The 27616-nt window shown below is 33.1% G+C and overlaps 1 protein-coding gene across 4 annotated transcripts in view; it reads left to right on the forward strand.

Moving 5' to 3' along the window:
- GLS (glutaminase) overlaps nucleotides 1–27616 on the forward strand; it is an 85542-nt gene that overhangs the window by 37763 nt on the left and 20163 nt on the right. For 2 of the 4 annotated variants that reach the window (XM_042949484.1, XM_042949487.1), the window contains 7 exons: nucleotides 777–809; nucleotides 904–962; nucleotides 4123–4189; nucleotides 4757–4807; nucleotides 7720–7896; nucleotides 9886–10017; nucleotides 13338–13430. In XM_042949484.1, the coding sequence (XP_042805418.1) occupies nucleotides 777–809; nucleotides 904–962; nucleotides 4123–4189; nucleotides 4757–4807; nucleotides 7720–7896; nucleotides 9886–10017; nucleotides 13338–13430 (612 nt within the window). Of the gene's footprint in view, nucleotides 1–776; nucleotides 810–903; nucleotides 963–4122; nucleotides 4190–4756; nucleotides 4808–7719; nucleotides 7897–9885; nucleotides 10018–13337; nucleotides 13431–14426; nucleotides 17095–27616 lie in introns of those variants that run through there. The other 2 variants (XM_042949485.1, XM_042949486.1) reach the window with 2 other exon arrangements.

A 27616-nucleotide genomic window follows, 5' to 3' on the forward strand; every position in this document is an offset into this window, starting at 1 on the left:
AAACCATTTGGCTACTTGAACTGATCTACATTACATAGGTTTTTCCTATTGACATTTGCAGTAGCTAACGTGTCAGAAATAGAAGTGATGAAACAATACATCTTCCATGCTCTGAATTGGCATAATGCTAAATTCAAATGTAGCTAATTGTTTAGAGGCTATGAAATATATATTTTTTAGTTCACATATTGTTAAAACAAATGAGATACAAAAGGTAGAGCTTTTTTTATACTAGCAAAATGTATGCAGGATGTTTGCATATATAGAATTATAAAAGATTAGTTTAGTTTTGCAACACAACTCATCTTCCTAACTCTAATACTGGTTTGAGGTTATTTTAAAAATATGAGTAGATTGTTCTTACTTGAAAACCATAATTTATACTCAACTCTTTTCTAAGGGTGAAACTTTATTTTAAGTTTTTTTAAAATATGAAATTAAATAACGTATGCTCTAGCAGATTATGTGTTGTCATGAAATATAAGGGAATTTGGGGTAACTAAAATTCTGTAACTTTGGGTTGGGTAAAGCTTATACTTAAAATAAAGCATTCCCTTTGTAATTCAGACCCATTGTCAACATATTGGTATTAATAAAAGAACATGTAAAAAGTTTATGTAAATATTGAATTATTTTAGAAGTATTTCCTAGATTTAAAAGTACTAATGTACAGTATATTAATTATGATAGCAGTTTGAAATTTTGATAATTATACTCAGTTAAAACTTAAACTGTAGTGATGCCTGTATTAACATATTTATCTCATTTCTTTGCAGCAAGGAGTGAATAATGCTGAAAAATTTGACTATGTAAGTGCAATATAGAATTCAGTTTTCATGCTATATTTATATTCCTTAAATACTTGTTTTTTAATTACTGATACTTTCTAATTCTGGTTTATAGGTGATGCAGTTTTTGAATAAGATGGCTGGCAATGAATACGTTGGATTCAGTAATGCAACGTGAGTGTAATTTTTGACTTAGGTTTTTATAATGGGCCAGTCCTCTTTAAATTAACAAAAATATCTAGAGTATAGAATTCTATTAAACATTTTTCTAAATGTTTATTGATTTTTGAGGGACAGAGCATGAGCAAGGGAGAGGCAGAAAGAGAGAGAGAGAGAGAGAGAGAGAGAGAGAGAGAGAGGCAGAATCTGAAGCAGGCTCCAGGCTCTGAGCTGTCAGCACAGAGCCCGACATGGAGCTCGAACTCATGAACCGCGAGATCATGACCTGAGCTGAAATCGGACACTTAACCAACTGAGCCACCCAGGGACCCCTATAGAATTCTATTTTAAATGCTGTTTTGTCCCCCCCCCCAGCCTCTCCCCTTTCTCTACATATATAATACATAGTGTATTTAGAATTAATCTGGTTTGGTCCTAGGGCTTACTTCAGCGAATAAATAATTACTTAAAATTTCGTCATTAAAGGGAAATGAATTATTTCTGAATTACCTGAGAGAACACTTAAATGCTTTATATAGGTTGGATAAACTTCTTGTGGCTATAAAGTTAGAAGGGACCCAACTTTCCCTTAAATTACTGAGAGTTACTCAATTTTCTTTTTGCCTGTAATACCTGTCTTACCTCTCTAAATCTCTCTGCCTGGCTAACTTAATTTTAACCCCAGTTTTTTTATTTTGAAATTTGCCAGTCTGTAGAAAAGTTGAAGGAATAAGCAATGGATATCTGGATATCTTTCACTTATATTTTCTGATTAATATTTTGTCTCATTGGCTTTTCCTCAACCTCTTTCTTTAGATAACTGTTTAAAACGTGTATTTCTGCACACACACACACACACGCACACGCACACACACACACACACACACATATGTAAATATACATTTTTTTTCTCTGAACTGATAGAAATAAAGTTGTAGACATCTCAACACTTCACCCATAAATAACTCAACATGTATATTCTGAGATAAGGACATTCTCCTACATAACCACAGTACCATCAACACATTAACATTAACATTAAGATCACTAACATTAATCGTAAGATGTCATTAATACATAAATGTACCAACTGTCCACCCCCTAAAAGCCTTTTATGACCTTTGCTTCCTAGGAATTAATCAAGGTTTGCACATTACATTTATGTCTCTTCTGCTTTTTTAAAATAGAAGAGTTTTCCTGCCCTACACCTTTGCTTTATAAAATTTTATTAAGTGGCTTTCTTTGAAGAGTGCCAACCACTTGTTTTACGAAGCAGGAATTAACTAACTTTCTCTGTGAAGGACCAGATAGTAAATTTTTCAGACTTGTGGGCCATATGGACTCTGGTTGCAACTACTCATTTCTACTGTTTCAGTAGGAATGCAGCCATGGACAATATGAGGTTGTGTTTCAAGAAACTTTATTTATAAAAACAGGCAGTAGGCTACATCTGGCCCATGGGCTATCGTGGATATTCCACATTTTGAATAGGTCTGGTTGTTTCCTTGTGGTTACATAAAGCTGAAACGGTTTTGGCATGAATACTAAATAGGTGATACTTTGTACTTCATGTTTCAGGAAACAAAAATTTTCAGGTTGTCTGCTCTACCAACTTTTATTCATCAACTTAAGCATCTTTCTAAGAAGTTTTTCATGAATCTCATCTCACCTCTCTTCTGTGCTATTATATTACCATATTTAATTGAGCTTACTCTATGTCTCACTGCCTCATCACCACCATAAGACTCTGACTTCCTTTAGACCTGGGTAGAAATGTCTTCCAATTCATTTTTGTATTCCTGTTATCCAGCAGATAATAGCCACTTGATAGTGTTTGGTGAACAGAACTATATGCTAGGCACTGTGATCATTGCTAAGCAGTTAGTTCTTTATGTACACCATGTTGAGTTTTTTTTTTTTTTTTAAGGTATGGCAAGTTGACAAGTTTATTTTCAAGAGCTTTTTCATATCCACATATCCAACATTGTTTTTCTAACCATAGAAACATTAAAATGTATAGTTAGGAGAGACTCTCCCCGCCCCCCACACACACCTTGTGATTGATAATACAAAGTGTCTGTCACCCACAGTTCCTCTTTTGTCAGCAGCCTTATGGATGCTTGCACACAAGTTAAATCTGTCTAAATTAAAACTCATTCTCTTTCTTCTCAAACTACTCTTTGCTTCATGGATCCCCACGTCAGTTGATATCACTGTCCTTTCAGTCGACTGGAATAAAAATCTAGACTTTTGTATCAGACTTCATTCACCATTCCCCCTTTTCCCCATTAGGTTGAAAGACTTGCCGAAGTGCTCTCATGTTTGATCATAGCTCTCCTTCCATTCCTGTCACCACTACCTAAGTTCAGGCTTTCTATGGCTTTTATTACTTCAGTTTACTAATAACATAAGTCATCCTTTCTTTTTCCCCTTTCCCAGACTGATGTCAGAGTTATCCTTCTAAAATGTAGGTCTCAACAAGGTAATTTGATAGAAAGCCTTCAAGCTTTCATTTGGTATGCCATCAGGAGCCATTTTTAGATTTATCAGTCTTGATAATAATGTGGTCCCAGTTTCCTTTGTTAGTTTGATGGTTCTACACTCTTCTCCATGAACCCTATTTCTCAGATACATCAGAACATACGCCATTCTTCAGTGCAGTCCTGTCTTCTATACTTTTATAACTTTGTTCATGCTACATGGGATTTGCCACTGCCTAGGCTTCCCCCCGAAATCTGTTAATCCAACAAATGCTGAAAGGCCCATTTCATGTGTCCTTCCTTTAGTGAAATTTCCATGGATTCCTGCAGTTGGAATTGATTATTGTACTTTTGGAGGACCCAGAAGATTCTGCAGTTTCTTAGTGTATTTTTTAATGGTGGAATACTTGGTAATTTTAAACTTAGCTTCTTTATTCACAAAATATGAAGATTAGAAAGGGCCTAACCCATTTCAGTCCTTTCACAGCTGAGAAAATTAAGACTGAAAGAATTGTCAATTAAATGACTTCCCCAAAAACCACATAGCTAGCCTATTGACAGAACTGAGACTGAAACCCAGCAGTCCCGACTCTTAGGTCAGTGTTCTTTATACTATACTTTGCTATACAGTTACACTACAGGACAATCATACTTTTATAGAAAATAAGTAAATAGAGCAATTTTTTTCCTTCTAGGTTTCAGTCTGAAAGAGAAAGTGGAGATCGAAATTTTGCAATAGGATATTACCTAAAAGAAAAAAAGGTTCTTGAATTTTTTTGTTTCTATTTCAAATTATTGTTTTATTTAATAAAATATGTAAACATGTATGCTAAAAACTCAACGATAGGTTTTAAGCAACTGTCTATTACTATTTAATGTTTAGAAGTTTTTGCAAAATGCTCTTGAGTTAGTCGTTTCAAAATGTTAATATTAAATCAATTTAATATCTGGCAGTATTCAGATATTTTACTAATTACATTGATGCAAGTTTTTCTTAAGGATTAGCCCATTTTTCTGAAAGTGTGATGCCAGACTATTATTGATTACATTTGGTTTTTAAATTTTAAGTGGGTTGTCCAGTAACTTGCTTTATGAATTATGAATCAGTTTATCATTGTTAAACTAGTATCTAGAAATCTGTATGTAATGTAGTTTTGCTTTATTGTTCTTTATTATTTCATGTAAAAAGGGTTGTAAGCCTTTTTATAGGTTATATACTATTTTGTTATCAGTTAATATGAGACATTTGTATACATTTTAAATTTAGTCTTTATGTGTCTTACTTATGTGCATATATTCTTGTTTTTAATTGCCTTTCTATTTTTTCAGTGTTTTCCAGAAGGCACAGACATGGTTGGTATATTAGACTTCTATTTCCAGGTAATTTACTTCAACTCTATGAGTTGTGTATATAAATGGATGTGTCACATTGTGCAGAGTATAGATGTCTCTGAAATCATGGCTCTAGATTAAGATAAAATATATTTACCACTCCCCTTCTAAAAAGAGTCCTCATGAAAGGCATTCTCATGTTTTTTCCTCCTAAAAATCATGCCTTAGAATGTAATAAGGAATGTTTTTTACTTTGTTTGAGAAGTATCAAAAATGGTATATAATTCCAGAAATTGGTTTGTCCTTATTAAAAACTAAGCTGATTTCTTAGCTTTTAAGTTTTGTTTTGAGGATTTGTTTGTTTCTTCACTGGAGGGTTCATATTCAGCATTTTATTTTATTTTATTTATTTTTTTTATTTAAAAAAAATTTTTTTTTTTTAACGTTTATTTATTTTTGACACAGAGAGAGACAGAGCATGAACGGGGGAGGGTCAGAGAGAGGGAGACACAGAATCCGAAACAGGCCAGGCTCTGAGCTGTCAGCACAGAGCCCGGCGCGGGGCTCGAACTCACGGACCGTGAGATCATGACCCGAGCCAAAGTCGGCCGCTCAACCGACTGAGCCACCCAGGCGCCCCTATATTCAGCATTTTAAAGTAGCAGTTTCTCAGTTGGTTTAATTCATTTCTGCAAAGTCATATGATGCTTTTTTGGTTTGTTTTTTAATGTTTATTTTCGAGAGCATGAGGAGAGGAGGAGCAGAGAGAGGGAAACACACAGAATCTGAAGCAGGCTCCAGGCTCTGAACTGTCAGCACAGAGCCTGACGTGGGGCTCAAACTCACGAACTGTGAGGTCATGACCTGAGCCGAAGTCTGCCACCCAACCGATTGAGCCACCCAGGCACCCCTGTGGTGTTTTTTTTTCTAACTTAGTATAGTTTCTCCACATTCCTGAGTGGGCCACTCACATAATCTGCTGTGATTATAGAACTCAGTTTTAGAGAGCCTTCCCCGATAACTCTCTTTTCTCCCTGTATTTTCAGTTCAGTTCATTCCTACAGATTTAATACCATCGGTGCTAATATCAATGGGCTGTAATATCAAGCTAAATAGTAAATTAATTATTATTGATTTCTAGTTAATCTTACTTTTGCCTGTCTTTACTTTTTAAGGTGCTTTAATTTCACTTTTGTAGTAATGTTAAAAAATATGTAAGGGGGGTTGATAATGTAGATTTTGATGACAGTTTGTCACCTGCCAACGTGAAGAACTGTGAATTGAGAATCCAGACTATCAGTATAAAATCAAGGTCTAATCTGGCCATTTTTTAGCCATGTGACATAACTTCAGTAACTTAGACCTAATTTCATTATGTGTAGCATATGCTTAACCTAACTGTCTGCATTATCTTGAAGATAACATGAAATGATATGTGTCAAATTCCTTTGAAGCTGTAAGGTGTTCTATGAAATAATAGTGTCATTTACTTCTATTTCTTCCATACGTTAATGTTTGTTTTCCTTCGATATATACACTTTAGCTGTTATAGCCTAGGTGCTACTAACCTACTATGAAATTTCTGCACTTCAGGGTAAAAATCAAAAGAAAGCCGTAGAATAGAAGCCTTACTTTTTTGGAGAAGGGCTGCATGTAATTGAACATCTGATCAGGGTATCAGAAAAGTACTGTTAAATTGGGATTTGTCAAATTTGGTATATATATCATCTTATGACAGACAAAATTCCAGTTAATACTAAGTATAAGTTAGGAAATGATCATTGGAGTTTAAATTTTAACTTCTTTTAGAAAGCATTTCATGATTACATCTACATAAGTCTTTGCTATCTGGGTCAGTATAGTGACTAGGTTCTGTAGTTTTGGAGAAATAAGGAAGAGGTTTTAATATAAACAAGCAAAAGTGAAAGTCAGTGAAAAAGTGGCTCCCAGCCAGTTTCCTAATGCACTGTAGCTAATAAGTTTTCCTTCTTGCTCTTTCCAAACCCCTTTGTCTCTTGTGGAATCTTGAAAAATTAGTAAGGAAAGATTCCAAGTTGGTAACTCAGCCTTTTCTTCCTGCTCCCCCTTCCCATCTTCTTTCTCATCTACTTCCTCCCCCACCTCCCCATACACACCCTGCCCCCTAGTTTGGATTGCTGTTAATGAAAAGTCAAATGGAGCTTATTTATTATTTCTGTTTTATGGATAAATTTGGGTTTGCTGTGGTAAACTTATTTCCATTATTTTGATTATTTTTAAATACTGTACTATACTCTGCCTGGACTTTGCTTTTGTTTATTCAGTATATTCTGTCCAGTACCCTTAGTCAATATCAAATAAATATTTAAATATTAATAAGTGGTTTAAAAGGTAGTATTTTGACTTAGGCACTCAGAGTATCCAGGCTAGTGCTATCTTGGTTTCCATTCCTTAATTTTTTGCATGTTACTACATAGGAATGCTGAGATTTGTTATAGTGAAAATGTCAGTCATTTTAGCATCTTTTTTTCCTAAAGTAGCAATTTCTAATGTAAATGCTATCTATCAATACTAATGTATGTTGCTTTGTGTTAAAAATATATCATGGCTCCTTTTCCTTTCAATTTAAAAATAATAATGTTTGTGTATCCTACAGAAAGCATTAATATTTAAGCAACTTTGAATATCACTTGGGACCATTATAGATCTTAATGCTTGGGGGCTGGCTCATCCTATCCTGGTTTTGCCATTATAAAAGACTTGATAACTGGGCAAATCAGGATAAACCTTAAAGGGGCTTGAAATTTGTTCAAATTTAAATCTTTGGAATGTTATCAAGTTATATTAAAATAATCCCCTTGAAGGAAAGATTTCAGATCTGTATGAACTACCAGATGAAATATATTTTCTTAGAAGTCAGTTGTAGTACAGAAAATAATGTCAACCTAAATTTTCAGAATTCAGTTTTTTCTTCCTTCTAGCTATGCTCCATTGAAGTAACATGTGAATCAGCCAGTGTGATGGCTGCAACACTGGCTAATGGTGGTTTCTGTCCAATTACTGGTGAGAGAGTACTGAGCCCTGAAGCAGTTCGAAATACACTGAGTTTGATGCATTCCTGTGGCATGTATGATTTCTCCGGGCAGTTTGCTTTCCATGTAAGTAATTGTTTAATCTTAATTTTCTACTGCAAGAAACTAGTCTGGACTAGTTCTTTTAAAAATACAGTTTGAACTTTGGTTCTAAACCTGCACATTAATTTTTGAGAGAGAGACTTGTTTTTAAGGTTAATTTGTTACAGACTTGTTAAGGAATAGAGTTAAGCAGGCTACCCGATATTCTTAAGAACTTGGAGTTTAATTTATAAAACCTCATCACTTCTACTTGTAAGGCATTCCAGTGTGCAAGGTTAGTACAGACTTTCTCTATTTCTTATTAATATAACTAAGCCTTATGGTGATTACATACTTCAAAAGCTCCTTAAGTTCAGAAGGAGCGCATAATTGGGATGTTTAACACCTTTGGTTATAATCATAGATATTTTAAAGCACTTAAAGTATATTAAGTTAACAAAAATATACTCTTGAAGCTCTCTTGTGCATTTTTGGACATTTGTGTACACCTGTGAAATATGGACTTTCTTACCTCATTCTGCTTATGTCAAGATATAATGCCCTACAGATTTTTTTATTTGAAAATTTTAGAACAGAAAACTAGATGCATTTAATGTTACCCACTACTCAACTTCAATAGTTATTAGTACCTGACCAGTTTATCTTTATTTCCAATTCTTGTCATGTAGTTGAGTGTGTAATTCTAAATGATAAGGACTTTTTAGAAAACAAACGAACAAACATAGCACCATTATTATATTTGAAAAAAATTTTTTCATTTTTAATATCAAAATATTTAGTGTTCAGATTATCTGGATTGTCTTGTAAATTACTATTTTGTGGTTTATTTAACCTGGGATGCAAATAAGGGTCATGTGTTAATGATCGGTTATATCTTCCTTTATTATTACTTTTTAAATGTATGTTCTCTTCCTTGACCTCTCTTTCTTTCTTGTTATTTTTAGTTGAAAGAACTGGGTAATTTATCCTGTACAGTTTTTCAGTCTAGATTTTCTTTATTACATCCATACCATTGTCCCTTGTATCTTGTATTGCTGGGAAATTGGTTTATCCCATTCAGGTTAATTTTTTTTTTCCTTAGTATTGTGCAAGATTACTTCTAGCAATAGGTATTCAGTATATGAATGTTAGTAAGCCATTAGTGAATACTGCCCTGATGATACGAATTTTGTCTTTTTATCACAGTTACTGTCAAGTGTTACATAATGTGAACTTAAGTGTTTTGAAGAGGATTAATTTGAATTACTTGTGATCTTATCTCCTCAGAGAATTCTCAGACAGTATACCACAGAAAATCTTCTAAGAAGATACAATTTCTCATGTTGTTTTAGTCATAAAATATTTTTTGAAAATAACTTTTCATACTTTAATACATGTTTATTATAGAATTAGCAAATCTAGTCCAGTAGTGCCTGGGTGGCTCAGTCAGTTAAGTATCCAACTCTTGATTTTGGTTCAGGTCATGATCTTGTGGTTCATGGGTTTGAGCTCTGCATCAGCATGCTTGGGATTCTCTTTCCCTCTCTGTCTCTCTCTCTGTTTGTCTTTCTCTCTGTCCGTCTCTCTCTCTGCCCCTCCTACATGCTTGTGTGCACTCTGTAATAAACTTCAAAAAAAAAAAAAAAAAAATATATATATATATATACACACAATCCAATATATTGTATTCAATATATACTAATATATATATATATATACACACACACACACACAATCCAAAAGAATAAAATAAAAACATTCATAGCTCCACAATTTAGATGTAATCTACCTTAATCCTTAAGAGTGTATCTTTTCAAATGTTTTCTGTATTTAAATACATCTCAACTGTTTTATAAGTGTTTTCTCATTTACTGTATTATAAACATATTAATAGTTATCTACAACACTTGTAATGTTAGAATTCTGTGTATACGTATACCATAATTTCTAAACCAATTCCCTTATTGTTGGACATAATTGTCCTTATTTTAAAATGTTAATAAGAATATCCTTTTTTTTTCAAATTATTTTCAGGTTGGTCTTCCTGCAAAATCTGGAGTTGCTGGGGGCATTCTTTTAGTTGTCCCTAATGTCATGGGCATGATGTGCTGGTCTCCTCCTCTGGACAAGATGGGCAACAGTGTTAAGGGAATTCACTTCTGTCATGTAAGCATATTTTCTTAATGAAAATAATGATCATATAAGTGGAACCATCCAATGATTTGATTTTTAAAATTTTAATTCTAGTATAGTTAGTATACAATGATGTGTTAGTTTCAGGTGTACAATATAGTCTTTCAGTTCTTCTATACATTACTCAGTGTTCATCATGATAAATGATTCTTAATCCTTTTCACTTATTTCACCCATCACCCCACCCACCTCTCCTCTTTGGTACCACCAGTTTGTTCTCTGTTGTTAAGAGTCTACTTTTTGGTTTATCTCTCTGCTCCCCTTTGTTTTGTTTCTTAAATTCCACATGAGTGAAATCACATGGTATTTGTCTTTCTCTGATTGGCTTACTTCGCTTAGCATTATACTCCAGATCCACCCATGTTGTGGCAGATGGCAAGATTTCATTCTTTTTTATGGCTGAGTAGTATTCCATTGTATTTACCTACACCACTTCTTTATCTGTTGATGGACGCTTGGGCTGTTTCCATAGTTTGGTTATTGTAAATAATGCTTCAATAAACATAGGGTAGGGGTCCATATATCCCTTCAAATTAGTGTTTTCGTATTCTTTGCATAAATAGCTGGTAGTATGTTTTCTGAATCATAGGGTAGTTCTATTTCTAAATTTTTTTTTTTAACTTTTTAAGGAAACTCCATACTGTTTTCCATAGTGGCTGCACCAGTTTGCATTCCTACCAACAGTGCATGAAGGTTCCTTTTTCTCCATATCCTCACCAACACTTGTTTCTTGAGTTTTTGATTTCAGACATTCTGATGAGTGTGAAGTGATACCTCATTGTGATTTTTGATTTGCATTACCCTGATGATGAGTGATGTTGAACATCTTTTCATGTGTCTGTTGATCATCTGCATGTCTTCTTTAGAGAAGTGTCTTTTCATGTCTTCTGCCCATTTTTCAATCTGATTATTTGCTGTTTAGGTGTTGAGTTGTATCAGTTCTTTATATATTTTGGATACTAATTCTTTATCAGATATGTCATTTGCAAATATCTTCCCCCATTCAGCAGTTTGTTTTTTTTTAGTTTGGTTGATTGTTTCCTTTGCTGTGCAGAAGCTCTTTATTTTGATGTAGTCCCAATACTTTCTTCTTTTCTTTTCTTTTTTCTTTCCTTTTTTTTTTTTTTTTTTTTTTTTTTTGCTTTGTTTCCTTTGCCTCAGGAGACATATCTAGAAAAATGTTGCTACAGCCAGTGTCAGATATTACTGCCTGTGATCCCTTCTAGGATTTTTATGGTTTCAGGTCTCATATTTAGGCCCATAATCCATTTTGAGTTGATATTTGTGTATGGTGTAAGAAAGTAGTCTAGTTTCATTCTTTTGCATGTGGCTGTCCAGTTCTCCCAGCACCATTTGTCCAGTTTTACCAGCACTATGTTTTTAAACCATTGCATATTCTTGCCTCCTTTGTCGAAGATTAATTGACCATATAATTGTGGGTTTGTTTCTGGGTTTTCTATTCTGTTCCATTGATTTATGTGTCTGTTTTTGTGCTAGTACTGTAATGTTTTGATAACTACAGCTTTGTAATATAACTTGAAGTCTAGAATTGTGATAACCTCTGGTTTTGTCTTTTTTGAGATCGCTTTAGCTATTCTGAGTCATTGTGACTTTATAAAAATTTTAGGATTGTTCTAGTTCTGTGAAAAATGCTTTTAGTATTTTGATAGAGATTGCATTAAATCTGTAGATTGCTTTGGATAGTATAGACATTTTGATAATATTTGTTCTTATAATCCATGAGCATGGAATATCTTTCCATTTCTTTGTGTTACCTTCAATTTCTTTCGTCAGTGTTTCAGAGTACATATCTTTCACCTCTTTAGTTAAGTTTATTCTTAGGTATTTTATTATTTTTGGTGCAATTGTAAAGGATTTTTTTCTTAATTTCTGTCTGGGGTTTCATTATTAGTTTCATTAAATGCAGTGGATTTCTGTGTATTGATTTTTTATTTGTGACTTTACTGAATTCATTTATCAGTTCAAGTAGTTTTTTGGTGTCGTCTTTAGGGTTTTCCTGTATAGAGTAACATGTGATCTGCAGATAGTGAAAGTGTTACTTCTTTCTTACCAATTTGAAAGGCTTTTATTTCTTTTGTTGTTTGATTGCTGTAGCTAGGACTTCAGTACTATTTTGAATTATAAGTGGTGAGAGTGGACATCTTGTTCCTGACCTTAGGGGAAAAGCTCTGAAGTTTTTCCCCATTGAGTATGATGTTAGCTGTGGATTTTTCATATTATGGCTTTTATTATGTTGAGGTATGTTCCCTCTAAACCTGCTTTGTTGAGGGTTTTTATCATGAGTGGATGTTGTATGATAATCATGTAAGTGGAACCATCCAGTGATTCTGATTTTTGAATCATTTCAGTAGTTTATTGATTGTTGGCATTCTGCCTACCTGTCTGCAAGTTACTAGGTTAGCCATGGCAGTACTTATAAAGGATCTTTAAATTGCTTCTATCAGCTCCCATAATACTCATGCCCATAGGAAATTATATTTGTTTGATGCTGATACTTTAATTGTCATGGTTGTATATAGTTTTCAGTTTCCAAAAAACCTCAACAAAAGTTATTAAACTTGGAAAGGTTTAAATTTAAATCCCAACATAAATTAAGATTATTATTGTTTATTATATCATCATTAATCTGTATGTTTGAATATCTTTATCCATAAACTATCTTGAAAAGTCTTTTTTTTTTTTTTTTTGAGGACATAAGCACTACAAAATAAAATTGTTTCTAGATTAGTTCAGTATTTTATATAGTTACCCAAGTCTTGCTAATATTTCAGCTTCCAGTTTTATGTGCAATTTACTACTTTGTAGACTCTGTATTAAGTACTATAATTTTTCTGCAAACTTTCTCAGTTAAAATTATTTATTTTTCAGTTTTTTACATTTTGCAAAAGCTATAGAATGACATTGGATGCTTATGGATTATAATAGATTGTGACCAGAATGTTTGTTTATATTTTTGTGGTGCTTTATGGTTATTTGCTAGAATAGTTCTTTCATATGACCTGTTACTAAAGGCCCATTTTATAGGAAATGAAAGAAACAATTTGAGTGGTTTAGCCCTAGCTAGTAAGCCCTAGCTAGTAAGCATTGTTCTCAATGCTTACTCCATGTTCTCATTCTGATTTTGGTTCTCTTCGTGATACATGCTGCCTTTTGCAGTGGTATTTTCCATGAGATAGTAAGTTAAGTTGGACAATATTAGTGTGATTTGTTGCAATATGAAAAAAATAGCCAGTGAATAGCCAGTTTCTTATTCCTGTCCTGTTTATTTACAGGATCTTGTTTCTCTCTGTAATTTCCATAACTATGATAATTTGAGACACTTTGCAAAAAAACTTGATCCTCGAAGAGAAGGTGGTGATCAAAGGGTAAGCAAAATTCATATTTAGATTATTATGTAATATTTTTCTAAAAGAAAGAAAATGATATTCACCTGTTTGAATAGAACTTAGTTTGTTAGTGTCCTCATATATTTGCTAATCACGAATTGAGTATACATAAGTTATTGACATTTTCATCCTGGACTCAGGAGTATATAAATAATAATTATTGCTGTTTTATTTAAATTTAAACTGGTTAACCTGGCAGCAGGGTTCTCCACCTACCCACCCATTTTTCTGCTATTTTAAGCAATATTTTAAAGAATTGATTCTGTTAAAAAAAAAAAAGAAGAATTGATTCTGTTCAAAAAAACACTTTGGAAAGTGCTACATGCTGTAAAAAGAAAGCCTTGTTTTACTCTTAATCATTTGTCAGTAGTAGTCTTGAAGTTTATTTTGGCATGGATGGATATGTAAATAGGAAAGGGATTATAGTATTAGTGAAAGACCTTACAAAGCCTCATAATTTTTATTGGCCACTATAGATGAATAATTTTTTTATAAAAAGTGTTTAATGCAGAGTTCTTGATACTCTTAAAGTAATACTTGTTTATTATCATTGTTTGGCTTCATATTATTGCACATACATACTTCTCTTAGTGCTAATATTTAAGAGTCAGGACTTAAATTTCAGGAACAAGATTTTTTGTCTTCATAGTTGTTCACTGGACCAAGGACTTGTTTTGAATTTTAATTAAATTCCTCTGCATCCCATCTAGAAAATGTTTATAGTAAATACCTAATTAGACTCGAAGCTGATATGAAGCACTTATAAGTAGAAAATATTTTTAATGCATACTAAGTAAATTTTCCTATTGTTAGTTCCAATCAAATAACTTATAATATGTGAGAATTATGCAAAGCTAACAGAATAGAAACTGCCATGGGTGTCAACATGAGTAACATGGAACAAAACATCAAATGGTGGTGGGTGAAAATGTTAACAGATCTTAATAACATTCATTGAAAAATACCGTTTTATAGCTTGGACCTTTCTTCACTCAAGTGCACTAATAAATTATGTATGTTGCTTGAACAACTAGCATTCCTTTGGACCATTGGACTATGAAAGTCTCCAACAAGAACTTGCTTTAAAAGAGACAGTATGGAAAAAAGTGTCACCTGAGTCAAATGAGGACATCTCTACAACTGTAGTATATAGAATGGAAAGTCTGGGAGAGAAAAGCTAAAGAAATGAGTTCTAGTTTCAGAATGTTCTTCATTTACTCTTTCAACCATCTTTAGCTTTTTTGCATACTATAAATATTTATTTGAGTTTTTTGTGTTTTCAACCTTGGGTGCTGGAGCCATAAAGCTTTTTTTTCCTTTTAATCTTTGTATAAAGATAATAGATTAAAAAGTGGATTTGTTGGTCTTTAAAAAAGTATTTATACATAAGTAAAGCAAATTTGCTTTATTTTTAAAGACGCAAAAAGGAAAAAATTCCTTTAAATTTTTTCATGGTGTAATTAAAATTTTAACTTAATCTCCATTTTAAAATGGTAACAGAAATGTCATTTTTGGTTCTAAAACCCACACATTGAACTCATAAGTTTCATTGCATTTTGTTTTTTCTTTCCCAGTTTTAAAACTGACATGATGTCTGTAGGGGCAATAGAAAGTCATCTCTATGCTAAATACAATGAAAAGGCAAAATTAATGAATCCCAAATTACTTAATACAGTGATAGATTATAAAATCAGCTTAAGTTTATATTTTATGCCATTTTTAGTGATAAATTTGCTTTAAATTTTAAAAATTCATTTTAAATTTTATCAAACACTTTAAAATATAAATCATGTCTTTGCTTTTTTACTTTGCAACTTCTCTGTGTTCTGTCAAAATTGTCATGTACAGGAGTGTCTTATGTTACTAAAACATTCCAGCCAAAGAATTTCAGAAGTAGGATAATGACATGTTTCACTGTTAAAAAGCTATAATGGTTACTCAGAAGGAGCAACAGTGAGTGTCTTCAAGTGAAATGTTTACCTGAACAATTTTATTTTCGTATTATTCACGTTACTTTTTCTATGTTATATTTAAGTGTGAATGGTGAATCTTGGGTTTTAGTTTTTAATATTTTTATTATCGTAATAATTCCACAAATGCTAATGAATCTTTTATGATAAATTATAATAACATCTCATAGAGTTTGTTTTATTTGAACTCTAATTTTAGAGTACTTAGGAAATGAATTCAGTCTGATAGTAGTAAGTATGCTACTAAAATGTGTTAGATCTGAATCCTTTTGTTTGGTTATAAAAATGCAATATTGAGAATCAAAACTTGTTTTTAAAAGAAGGACTATTTTGGATAATTTACAATGTTTAAAGTCTGTCTTGGCAAAGTGATTGTAAAATTCTGTAGGACCTATTCACACTTCTTCCTTCTTCCAAATAACTCTTCAGTTTTCCCCACAATTCCCCATAGCCACAAGGTGTTTTTTGTTTTGTTTCGTTTTATTCATTTTTAAAGTTGTAGATTTTGGAGGGGCAGAGGTGGGGTCTGGGGTCTAGAAGGAGACTTGGTAGTTTTTTAGTGTCATGGCATATGTGGTAGGTCACATCTGTAAAAGTAACTCTAGTAAAAAAGATTTCACTGAGTAATTTCGATAATAGCGCAATTATAGATACAGAAAACCTGATCAAATGATGTCTCAAGCTTGGGAACTGTGATATTAGAAAAAGAAGTTCCCTTCCAAAGGTGTTGGTCAAAAGCTTTTTGGGCTAACTTATATATTTAAATAATTATGTGTTAGGTTTTGGAAGATTTACTAAGGAGTTTATTGTTACTTAAATATTTCTCTAATGTACAAATGCAAATCTAAGTGGATACTTCTACTTTGGCCATTTTCCGGGGGCGGATGGTAGGGGGGAGTGGTTTTTTTGAAAGCCTCACCTCTGCAACAACTTTAAACAGTATCATTTGTATTATTAGTTCCACCAAAGCCATTTGCAGTTTGGGGAACTGAATGTCTTAATTGATAGATTGGAAAAAAGGCTTTATTTTTTTCCCTGTGCTCTAAATTGTTATGTTTTACTATTTCATTTGGAGATTGGTTTTACTTTATAAAATGAAAATTCAATTTTTCCTATTGTGTCCTATGTATAGATTTCAAAATTATGTTGTTAATTTGTAGCTGACTGTATTGTAGCTAATCTTATTAAGGATGAGCATCCAGAAATTTTTGTAGGAAGGTATATAAATGGAAGAAGAGGGAAGATACTGTGAATAGGCCCCTAACCTTTACTTTAAAAAAAAAAAAAAAAGGAAAATCTTTGCCAGATTTAAGAACATTCTTTAAATTGATTCCTTCAGTATTTTTAATACCTTTTCAAATAAAGTTCTTGAAAAGTACCCAGTATTGTGGATTTAATGTTTCATGCCATTACTGATTCTTGATATTCAAGCATTTAGAAGTTAGCACATTTGTTTTCCTTTTTTTTTCATTATTAACATTTCGTTTGAAATGCATATCCTTCCTGAAATACTTTATTTTTAGCATAAATGTTGTGCATTTTATCTTAGTGTTTGGATTAAAACATTTGTGTTATTTAGCTTTCTTTTATTTGCTTTGTATATTTAATAATGTACCTTTTATTTTCCAGTATGCCTACTTTTTGTATTGTACAATAAATTTATTTTAAGCTGATTTTATTGTTTTTTTTTTTTTTTTGATGAAAGGAACTCTAGCATTTTAAGTACAACAAATAGTTGGAATTTTAACTTCAAAATAGTAAATCTTTATGAAGATACTATTAAAATGCTTTAGATTTTTACTTCTGAGGCTATTGTGAAGACATACTAGAAATACTCTCCAAAGGGCTTCATTTGATTTTTTTTTTTTAACAAAGTATAGAGTCGGTGGGCTTTTTGAGGGAGAGTACATTTAACAACTTAAAAAAGAAAAAAATCTACCCTATTTGCTGGTTTCCTGGTTCAGCTTTCTGAGGAAGAGTATCGCTGGTGTTACTCACTGTGTCACTGTTTTATACGTTGTGTAGGGTAGGAAAACATTGCTGAATCAGATGAAGAGTATCGTAATATTACTTTAGAATTGTGAATCACAGTAGAATTTATATTAAATGGAATAACTATACTACAGAAATTCACCTTATTTACTTTTTAAGGAATTTAGTCTTCAGAAGGAACTTTATATTTCCACAGCATAGTCCAAAGTCTAATGAGGCTCCATGCATTGTCAGACATAAACAGTACAGTTGACTCCTAACACAGGTTTGAACTGCATGGCTCCACTTATGTAACTTAGTAAATTATAGTACAGTACTATAATTTATTTTATCTTCCTTATGATTTTCTTAATAACATTTTCTTTTCTCCAGCTTACTATGTAACATACAAAATGTTTTACTGAACTGTTTATGTTCTTGGTAAGGCTTCTTGTCAGCATCAGCTATTAGTAGTTAAATTTGGGGGGGGGAGTCAAAAGTTCTATGCAGATTTTCAACCACATGGGGGCCAGTATTCCTAAGCCCTCCCACATTGTTTAAGGTCAGCTTTACTTTAAGTTTAAATTTTACTGTTTGATCAGATACATCATTTGTATCCAGAGAAGTCGTCCCAAATATATTGTAGACTTTTAAAACTATTTGAAGGGGAAATACCATTGTTTATAGGATTTTGTATTTATCTAAATGGGATTTTTTTTTTTATAAAGTTCTTTTGGGACTAGGAAATAAGTTCATGTGTCATGATATATTCAGTATGTAATTGATTTATGATTGCTTACTTTTAAAGACACACTTGGATTTTTTTTTGCTTTTAATCCATTTGAAGCAAAGGGAGAGGTGGCTCAGCTTGGTCGTCTTGGCCTGACAGTGTCAAGTTTTGTAGGCATGTATGTATGTGAGAAGAAACACTGATGTATACTGATATGTCAGTCTATACCCTGATAATTTATATACATGTGTGTGTTATATACATATGTGTTTGTGAGTGTATCTGTCTATCCAGATAGACATTTTTGCTGTCCCAGAATTTATAAAATATAACATGTTTTACTTACTCAGTTTGACTCTGAAGATTTGTGGTTTCTTTTGTTGTGCCCATTCACTACCTGCACTGTCAGGGTAAGAGAGTAACAATATTGGAGAACTTCATAAAAGGGAAAGCAAGAATATCAAATTTCATATGGAAATTGACTTTAAAGCAGTCTCCAAAATTTATTAAATGGGAGGATTATATTCAACTTAAATAATGTACTTCTCATTTTGAACAGTTTATGGAATAGTTTTATTCCAAAAATTGTACATAATTATTAAGAATGTGTTTTACTATTCATTTTGTGGAAATTTTGGTTTTTAACCAATCTTGAAAATGCTAGAATGTAATTTAAAGAAAAAAGTAACATAATTTCTGCTCAATTCCTTTACTGCTTTATATTAAATGCAGTATTTACATTGTATGATAACACCAAAACCAAACATTAGAGATATAGCCACCGCCTGGGTGGCTCAGTTGGTTAAGTGTCTGACTTTGGCACAGGTCATGATCTCACAGCCCATGGGTTCAAGCCCCACGTCCGGCTCTGTGCTAACAGCTCAGATCCTGGAGCCTGCTTCAGATTCTGTGTCTCCCTCTCTCTCTGCGCCTCCCCCGTTCATGCTCTGTCTCACTTTCTCTCAAAAATAAACATTTTAAAAAAGGCGAAAATAAACAGGAAGATATATTCAAGTGTATCAAGTTCAACTACTTTTTTCTTTTATCTCAAATTATAACATACTTAAAACATTTGTTTCTTACACTACATAGAAATGGAAGGAATTTAGTTGGACTAGGAGACGTTCTCTTATCCTTCTTCTCCCTTCTCCTGCCAAAGTAGTTTATTGAAGTGAATACCACACAGACTTGAAGAAATTTAGAGTTATAGTCTGTTTTAGTTTAGTTTTTAAAACTAAATTATAAGCATCTAGAACAAAAGTTCTTCAACATAAAACATTTGGCAAACTTGATGTTTTTTAGACTCCTTAACTTCTTAAATAGTAATAGAAAAGGTACTTATTTTTTAGATGTTTAGACTGATCATAAATCGTTATTTTTAATGAAATGATTCTCTTGTACTGTGGTTTTAAAATGTTCTTTATTATTTTATATTTTGATATATGAAAGGTTATTAATTTTAAGGTTGACTTTTAGTTTACCATATGTTTTGTAGATTATAGATCCACTCTAGTGATTTTTATACGTTGCACCTGTAGAGACTTTTAAGATGTGCAAAATGTGTAAAGCCTATGTTGATTAAATTTTTATTATGGCTTTCCAGTCAATTACATTCACCTTTAACTGAAATGAATAAGATGTAAATTAGCATTTGAGTGCATTACTTTTTTTTGGTGGTGTCTGTGGTAGTTTTTGGTAAATTCCAAATCTTTTTTATTGAGAACTGTTATGTATTAAGTAAACTTAAAAAAATTATGATTCTTGGTGCCAAATGCTGTGATGAGCCTCAGGATACAGACTCCTAGGAAAGAGGAATGAGATGACACATTTGGGCAGTTGATCTCATAACACCATTGTTAGACCTTGAACTCTAAATCTCAGTTACTATCAGAAATACTTTAGTTAAATCTCGATGAAGAACAACTTGGCTTGCTTATTTATTTATTTAATTAATTTATTTATATGTATTTTCAGAGAGAGCGTGAGCAGAGGAGGGTCAGAGAGAGAGAATCCGAGCCAGACAAAGGGCTTGATCTCACAAACCGTGAGATTATGTATGTATGACCTGAGCTGAAATCAGGAGTGGGACACTTAACCCCCTGAGCCACCCAGGCACCCCATGGTATATTTATTCTTAAGCCAAATTTTAATACCTGAGGACATGAGTCTTCTGGACATAGTATTATTAAAACTAATGATTTTTTTCATTAAGTATTTACCTTGCTGAAATACCTCAGATGATTGAAATTATCTATCTGGAAGGCCTAGGTTTTATTTTTTTTAATGTTTATTTTTGAGAGAAGCACACGTGTGCACGTGAGCAGGGGAGGGGCAGAGAGAGAGGGAGATCTAGGATCTGAAGTGGGCTCTGTGCTCAGAGCAGAGAGCCCAATGAGGTGCTCAAACTCCCGGAACTCACAAACCTCGAGATCATGACCTGAGCCGAAGTTGGATGCTTAACCCACCGAGCCACCCAAGCAGGCGCCCCGGAAGGCTTAGCTTTTAAAAGGAAGTGTTCTTACCTGAAATAGATTTGTTTCCATATTACACGTCTGGCAATTTTTGTTTATATAATGAAAATCTCTCTGGTCAGTTCCACTTGGAACCCTCACTTACGATTTTAGTTCATATTCTGTAAACAGCTAAAGAATTTGTTTTATTTTTAAAACATAGCTCAACCTTTCTAGGTCTTTGTTCTTTCATTTACCATAATCTTATAATTTATTAGAATCCCATAATTGAGATTGAAAGCTATCTTAGAGTTTATGTGGTGCAAACTCCCGCTTCAGCCAACCTCCTTTCCAGGTTTCTTACCACCTTGCTTCCTCAGTTAACACATGTACAATATTTTTTTCTCTTTTTTGATGGAATTGTTCTATTGTGTGTTTTGTTACATCTTTTGTTTGTTGGTTATTTGTGATGAAAAGCATAATTGTCAGTAGTTAATACAACTCTTAAGTTATTTGGCAAACATTGTTACATCAATGTTTAGTAAAAACTATTGTATTTCTCTAGTAAAGAGTCTTACGCCACAACTTATAAAGACTGGAAAAATTAAGAAGTGAATGCTACAATTATACAGTAGTTCTAAAAATAAGAAATTATCCTGGAACCTTTGAAAGAAAGTATAGGAAAAATGTGACTGGAAAAATAAATGTTGCGCCATTTGCTTTTAAAATAAATTCCTTTGGAGTTAGGTTAAATATTGAAAGTAAAAAGGTTAAAAAAACAAAAGGCTATTGGAGTTCTAAAGAAATGTTTTCTAAAAGAAAAAAAATTTTTTTCAAGTCAGCTTTTCCCAGCACATACTATGCAAAATATCTACCTTCCTTTGTTTTTATTTTGCATATTTGGATCTCTAGGTGGCTTCAGAACAAGAGTTTATTACTCTATCATGTATGTTGTCCTTAGTACCAATCTCCATTTCATAGTTCTGGGATTTATTTTTTATTTATGAAGGAAATTTATATTGCTGTTCTTGAGAAATGTTACTTTTTAAACGCCTTTGTTGACTTAGAAATGTTACAACTTAAATATTGTTATTCCAAAAAACAGTACGGGTTTCTTCTCAAAATTTAAACTTGCCTATTATATAGCTCTTTTCCCCCTAAGTTTATATAGATGAGAAGCTGAACTTTAGGATACTGGCTCTTACTCAGTATAAACTCTGTTTTCACATTGTACTTACTAAAATTAGAATGATGCTGAAATATTAGCATCAATTATGCTAGTATAACTATTCACATTTGGATCATTCCATTGTAAAATTCAAATTGAAATCTTCAGCCTTTTGTTCATCTTTTCTTTATAATTACTAGTTTTCATTATTTTGTATGTGCCTTTCACAAATCATCACTAAGGAACAATTACAGATTATCCTTTGAGGGGATAACATAATACTTGTCTTGACTTTGTTTCATTAGATGAGATTAATTGTGTTGTGTAAAACCATGGTATAAATTATTGACTCCATCCATACTTTGTTGTTTTGTTCTTTCTCACAGTCACTCATGATTAAAGATCCTAATTGAAAAATTCAGACTATGTTAATTTCAAGTATTCTTTCTTTTTCCAACTTTTCCAATAATAACTCATTTTTGGCTGAAAATGAGGTAACTTAAAAAATATATGAAAGTTACTCATAAAGTGTGTTTTCATTTTCAAGCGTTTGTATTGCTGATATGTTCATTTCCAAGTCTTAATATTGTTGACATTTACCATTCTAGAGTTATTTTCTTTAAAAAGTTAAAAAAACATGAGTGTTAATTCAGACTTTTTTCATTATAATAAAAGTTTATTGTTAATCATTATTTTACCTTCAGCTTTCAATACATGTGTCTGTGGGTCTAGGTCTGCACAAGAGTTATAATATAAATAAAGGAATGAACTAAATAATATTGTTTCTACTTTGAATTAAAATGAATGCTACATTTTTTACACAATGAAACTTTATTAACATCTCTTGATGAAATTACAGAACAAGTGATTTTGTTAAAATTCTCTGGTGACTAATAGTATTAACCCTTTTTAATCATACCAATAAAATATTCCTGCCTTAATGTCTCTTCTTTTTACCTGAAAGAGAAGTTTTAGAGAATGGTTTTAAGGAGGTGGGAAGTAGAATTTAACTTTCTATTTACCCATTTGTGAAGTGTTTCAGCTAAAACATGCTATTACAACAAAACTTAGAGTATGTATGTTTTTTTTTTTCCACCTGAAGGAGAAACAGAGAAAGAAAACTAGTTTGCTGTGTTTTTTAGCCAAGTAATAAAAACTTGAGAAGCTTTAATTTTTATTTTGTCTCTGTTGTGCCAATTTTATTTTACATCCACCATATATGTCTGCCACAGAATCAGCACTGCTGTTGATTTGGTATCCCTTACATGTTGGGCTTTGTTATGTAATGGTCTCATGTATTAGTGCATTTACCTTATATTTAGGGGCTCTGGAGAGAGGGCTGTTGCTATGTTTGCATAGTGTGTTTTGTAGTTTTTGTTTTGCAAAAATTCCCATTCGCTGCCATTGTGAATTTTAGATTTTGGTTTTAGTTAAGAATTTGGGATCTTCTGCAAAAGTTCTTAATAGAGTGAAACTGTGGTTTACTTAGTGCTTTTGGGACTTAAATAGGATCAGTGAATGCTGGGCAGTTGGGTATAGGATCTGGATAGGTAACGTGGTATACCATAAGGCATGAACTTCTGAGGCTTGTTTTCTACCTTAAAAATTCATATAAATTTTGTTCTGTTTCACCTGTTTTAATTTTTTTTTTTAACGTAGTATTTATAAGGTCTGTGACTAACCTTTATCTTCTCCAGAATTGGAGTAAAATTGATTTCAGGAAGATGTGCCACTCTTACTCATTCTGACATAGGATAGTAATGGTTAATCTGTAAACATTCTTAATCATAGGTTTGAAGTGACCATTTTTACCTAAAATTGGCAGTAATTTTAAAAAGAATGTCTTTCATCTATGCCTGCTGCCTGTGCCCAAAGACCTTGGAAGTCTAGAGTTTCTTTCTCAATCCCTTATCACAAGAGACTTTGCAGTGTGTAGGCTAATCGCTAAATATACAGTGATCAGTCCTCAAAGGTGTAGGCCAAAATTGAGGTAATCTCAGTTTGCTAAGGCCGTCCAGTTTCCTAACCTAGAGGATCCTGTGATTTTCTGTAGTTTGCTTTCAATGTCCATAATTTCAGTCAACTCTAGCAGCAGTGCATGTCCAATACACCATCAGCAGAAACCTGATAACATCAGAATTTGAATAGCATGACTTTTAGCACTCACTGTGACTTACTATGGGTTAACCATCCATGAATGTTTTGAGAATTTTTTAATCCCCCTGAAGTCTATGAAGTAGGTATTACTACCTCTGTAGATTTATATAGGTCTTGTAAATTCACTAAGGTCACAGAATTAGATCCTATATAGAACCAGGATTTACACCCAGGCAGTTTTGGTTCCAGAGCTCATTGTCTTGACCATAGACTATATTATTTCCCATTGCAAAATGTAAGCAGAGCAACTTATGTCTCCTTGTTAATAAAATCAAGATACTCCATGGAAATTTAAGGACAATACAATTTCAGAGTGTCTTGATAGACCAAAAAGGGAAATTTCATATTAAATAAGGTTATCCTGTGATACTTTGAATTTCCTATACCTTATATAAGGCAATGTCTCTATCACATACCACCAGTGTCCTACAATTTTCATATGTGCATGTAATTATTTCGCTCAGAGAAAAGTTCCTCTCCCCAGAGATCCTTTTACTAAGAATTAGATATGTTGGGAAACTATTAGGGGTTTTTTGGCAGACAGCACATTTATGTCTAAAATGTCTTGGGGCACTTGGGTGGCTCAGTCAAGCATCTGACTCTGGTCTCGGCTCAGGTCATGATCTTATCGTTTTGTGAGTTCGAACCCTCCATCAGGCTCTGCGCTGGCAGCATGGAGCCTGGTTTGGATTCTCTCTCTCCCTCTCTCTTTCTGTCCCTCCCCTACCTGTGCTGTCTCTGTCTCTCCCAAAATGAATAAATAAACTTTTTTTAAAAAGTCTTAAAAAAAAGTGTTGATATAAATGGGAAAATTAACTCCAATATTACTTGACTATAGAAGATAACAAGTCAGCCCTAAATATCAGTGAAGTCATTTTTAGCTTAGCTCTTATAAGTCTTTTGCACTACTTAAAAGGTTTCCTTATTGTATATTCCTAGCATTAAATATAAATCAGTACACTAGCACTAAAAGCCGATGTTTATTCTAACTTAATTTTAAAGATGCACTTTTAAATCCTTTTGTGTATTTCCTCTAAGTGCCTATCAGCTAACCTCAACTTATCAAAACCTTTAAAAACCCTGATTCCATAAAGCCTTCCACAGGGTTCAATTGTAGGGGTTTTCACTAACCTTATTTATATATAAGAATTCTATGATCTGCAACTTTATTATCCAAAAATTAATGTATCTTTCTTCACATCTGCACTTGTTTTTAGGGTAAAAAAATTTTTTTGGAAACCAACCAGAATGATTCAATGATGAAAAACAAATTTTGTATTCTCATCCACAGTCATTTATACTTGTTCTTGTATATATGATTTTAATGATAATGTTAGATATAAGCAGATTCCCCCAAAATATGTGTACTGGACTATGAAACACAATTCTGCTGTTAAAGTATATCTAAAAAATAACTTCCACCTATCCTAATACCCTTTACTCAGGAGAGCTGGTAGTAAGTGTTCCCATTTTTCAATTAAATTGTTCTTCCATTATTGTTTTTATAATGTAGTAGGGTACAAGATGAACAAATAGTTCATTCTTTCAGTGAAGTTGTTTTTCCACTAAAGTTGCTGTAAGAAAGTGACCAGGACTCTTCTGAGTCTTGATTTCTAGGTTTCCAAATACTGTTATGAAACAATTTTTCATCCATTCTAAATACAAGAATTTTGTTTTTCTCTTGTGTGTGTTTTCTGCTCTTCATTCCTGGTATTGCATATAAATCCCCTACCAGTGTGTAAGATTAGATCCCAATATATAAATGCAAATGTATAACTGTTCAGATTATTTTTTTCTACCAAGAACCAGTTATCCCTCAATATTTCACTAGTTTTTGTTTACACATACACACAGTTTAAGTTATTTAGCCAATTTAATTTGACAGAGTAGTTCTGGTTTTATATAAATTAGCTTTAGCATTATCCTGTTTATTGTTCATTCACTAATTACTTCTTCATTTAACCAATATGTATTTGTTCCTTGCCTGTTCCATGCCAGAAACTGCAAAGTACTTAGGATATGCGGGTACTGAATGAGTCTGATCAAGCCCTTGATGTTTGCAATCTAGTGGGGATGTAGATACTGAATAGTTAATAAAATAGCAAAAATGGTGATAAGTGATTTGTTCATACAGATGCATGTAGATCTAGTTCATTTTAACTTATAAAGGAGGTGAAATGGCATACACCAAGTATTTATACACCTGTAACAGACTTTGTGAGATAAACATACAGTGTAGTTAAAGTATAAGAACATGCACACCAGTCTTCAGTAAAACTTCCCTCTGAGAAAGAGGGGGATGAGTGCTGGGGGAATAGTTAGCTATAACATTTTATATCTTGAAGAAATACACAAATACAATAAATGGTAGACATGTACAAAGTTCCAGCAGAGTATAACAAGATTTCATTTTTTGATAAAATAGGTATGGCTGATTTTCCCTGAAAGGTGATAAATTTTGAATGAGTTAGAGGAAGGGTGAGGATTAATAAAATACTCTGGCTTGAAGGCCCGGGGACAGGAAGGAGCACTTTGGAGATGGTGAAAGAAAGCAAAAATGATGGGAGAAGAGTGAGGCAAGGTGTGAATGGAGATTGGCCCTGGATGAGTCTAAGACATAAGACCACATAATGTAGGATAGCCCTTCTTGTCTCTCAATGTACACTACAGCTGTTAGTGTGTCTTAATTTTATTAACTTTTTAAAATTATTTTTCAAGTAGACTCCACGCTGGGTGTGGAGCCCAACATGGGGCTTGAACTCATGATCCTGAAATCAAGACCTGAGTTGAGATCAGGTCTCAAACGCTTAACCCACTGAATCACCCAGGTGCCCCCAGTGTGTCCTAAGGCACAATCTTGGAGATTGGCTTAAACACCTGCATTTTTAATAAGCACCTTGGGTGTTTCTGCTGTAGATGGTCCTCTGAACACAGTTTGGGAAATATTTATGTAGGATCTTACATGCCACATTAAGAGTTTTGTACTATTCAAAGTGTATTTGGCTTGTATAAGAAGGGGAGTGACATGATTTGGTTTTAAAACTGCTCTGTGGGGAATGGATTAGAGGAAGACAAAAGTTGAAGTTTTAGGGCTGAGGTGAAATGTGATGGTAGCTTAGAGTAGGGAAATAGATGTGAGAAAGGTAGGTATGAGATGTGTTTAGGAGAGGAAATTGGCAGCACGTGGTGATAGTATTTGGTGGGTGAAAAGAATGACCTGTTAAGTGGACAATCAGGTTTTAGTATTAGCAATAGGACAGATGGTGCTACATTATTAAGATGGAGAACCCTGGAGAAGCAAATCTTGGGAGTACAGGGAAAGATTAATTTTGGTTGTACCAATTAAGGGGTCTTTTGACTATAGCTATCAAGAGGATGATTAATAGGGGTCTCAATGAATAGGGCTATCTTTGTATTATAATAAGTCTGGGTGTAGGCAATCCAGGATGTGTGCCATCAGTAAGATACACTTCTGCTCCAACCAGCCTTCGTGTGTTGGGGTTAGACATCATGCCTATCACCATGTAGTTGCAAAGTGTTCCACCTTTAGCCTCACGTGTATGGTCAAAGTGGTAGAAGAAAAGAGTGATACCTAAATCAGGTAAGAGAAGTTTCCTAGAAACTCATCTGACACTCGCTGGCCAGACTAGCTACAAGGGAATCTAGGAAAGAATTTTGAGTTGGCACATTGCTACCTCCAACAAGTAGAGATTCTGTTA

This window comes from Panthera leo, chromosome C1 (assembly GCF_018350215.1).
Source record: "Panthera leo isolate Ple1 chromosome C1, P.leo_Ple1_pat1.1, whole genome shotgun sequence".
Taxonomy (NCBI): Eukaryota; Metazoa; Chordata; class Mammalia; order Carnivora; family Felidae; genus Panthera; species Panthera leo.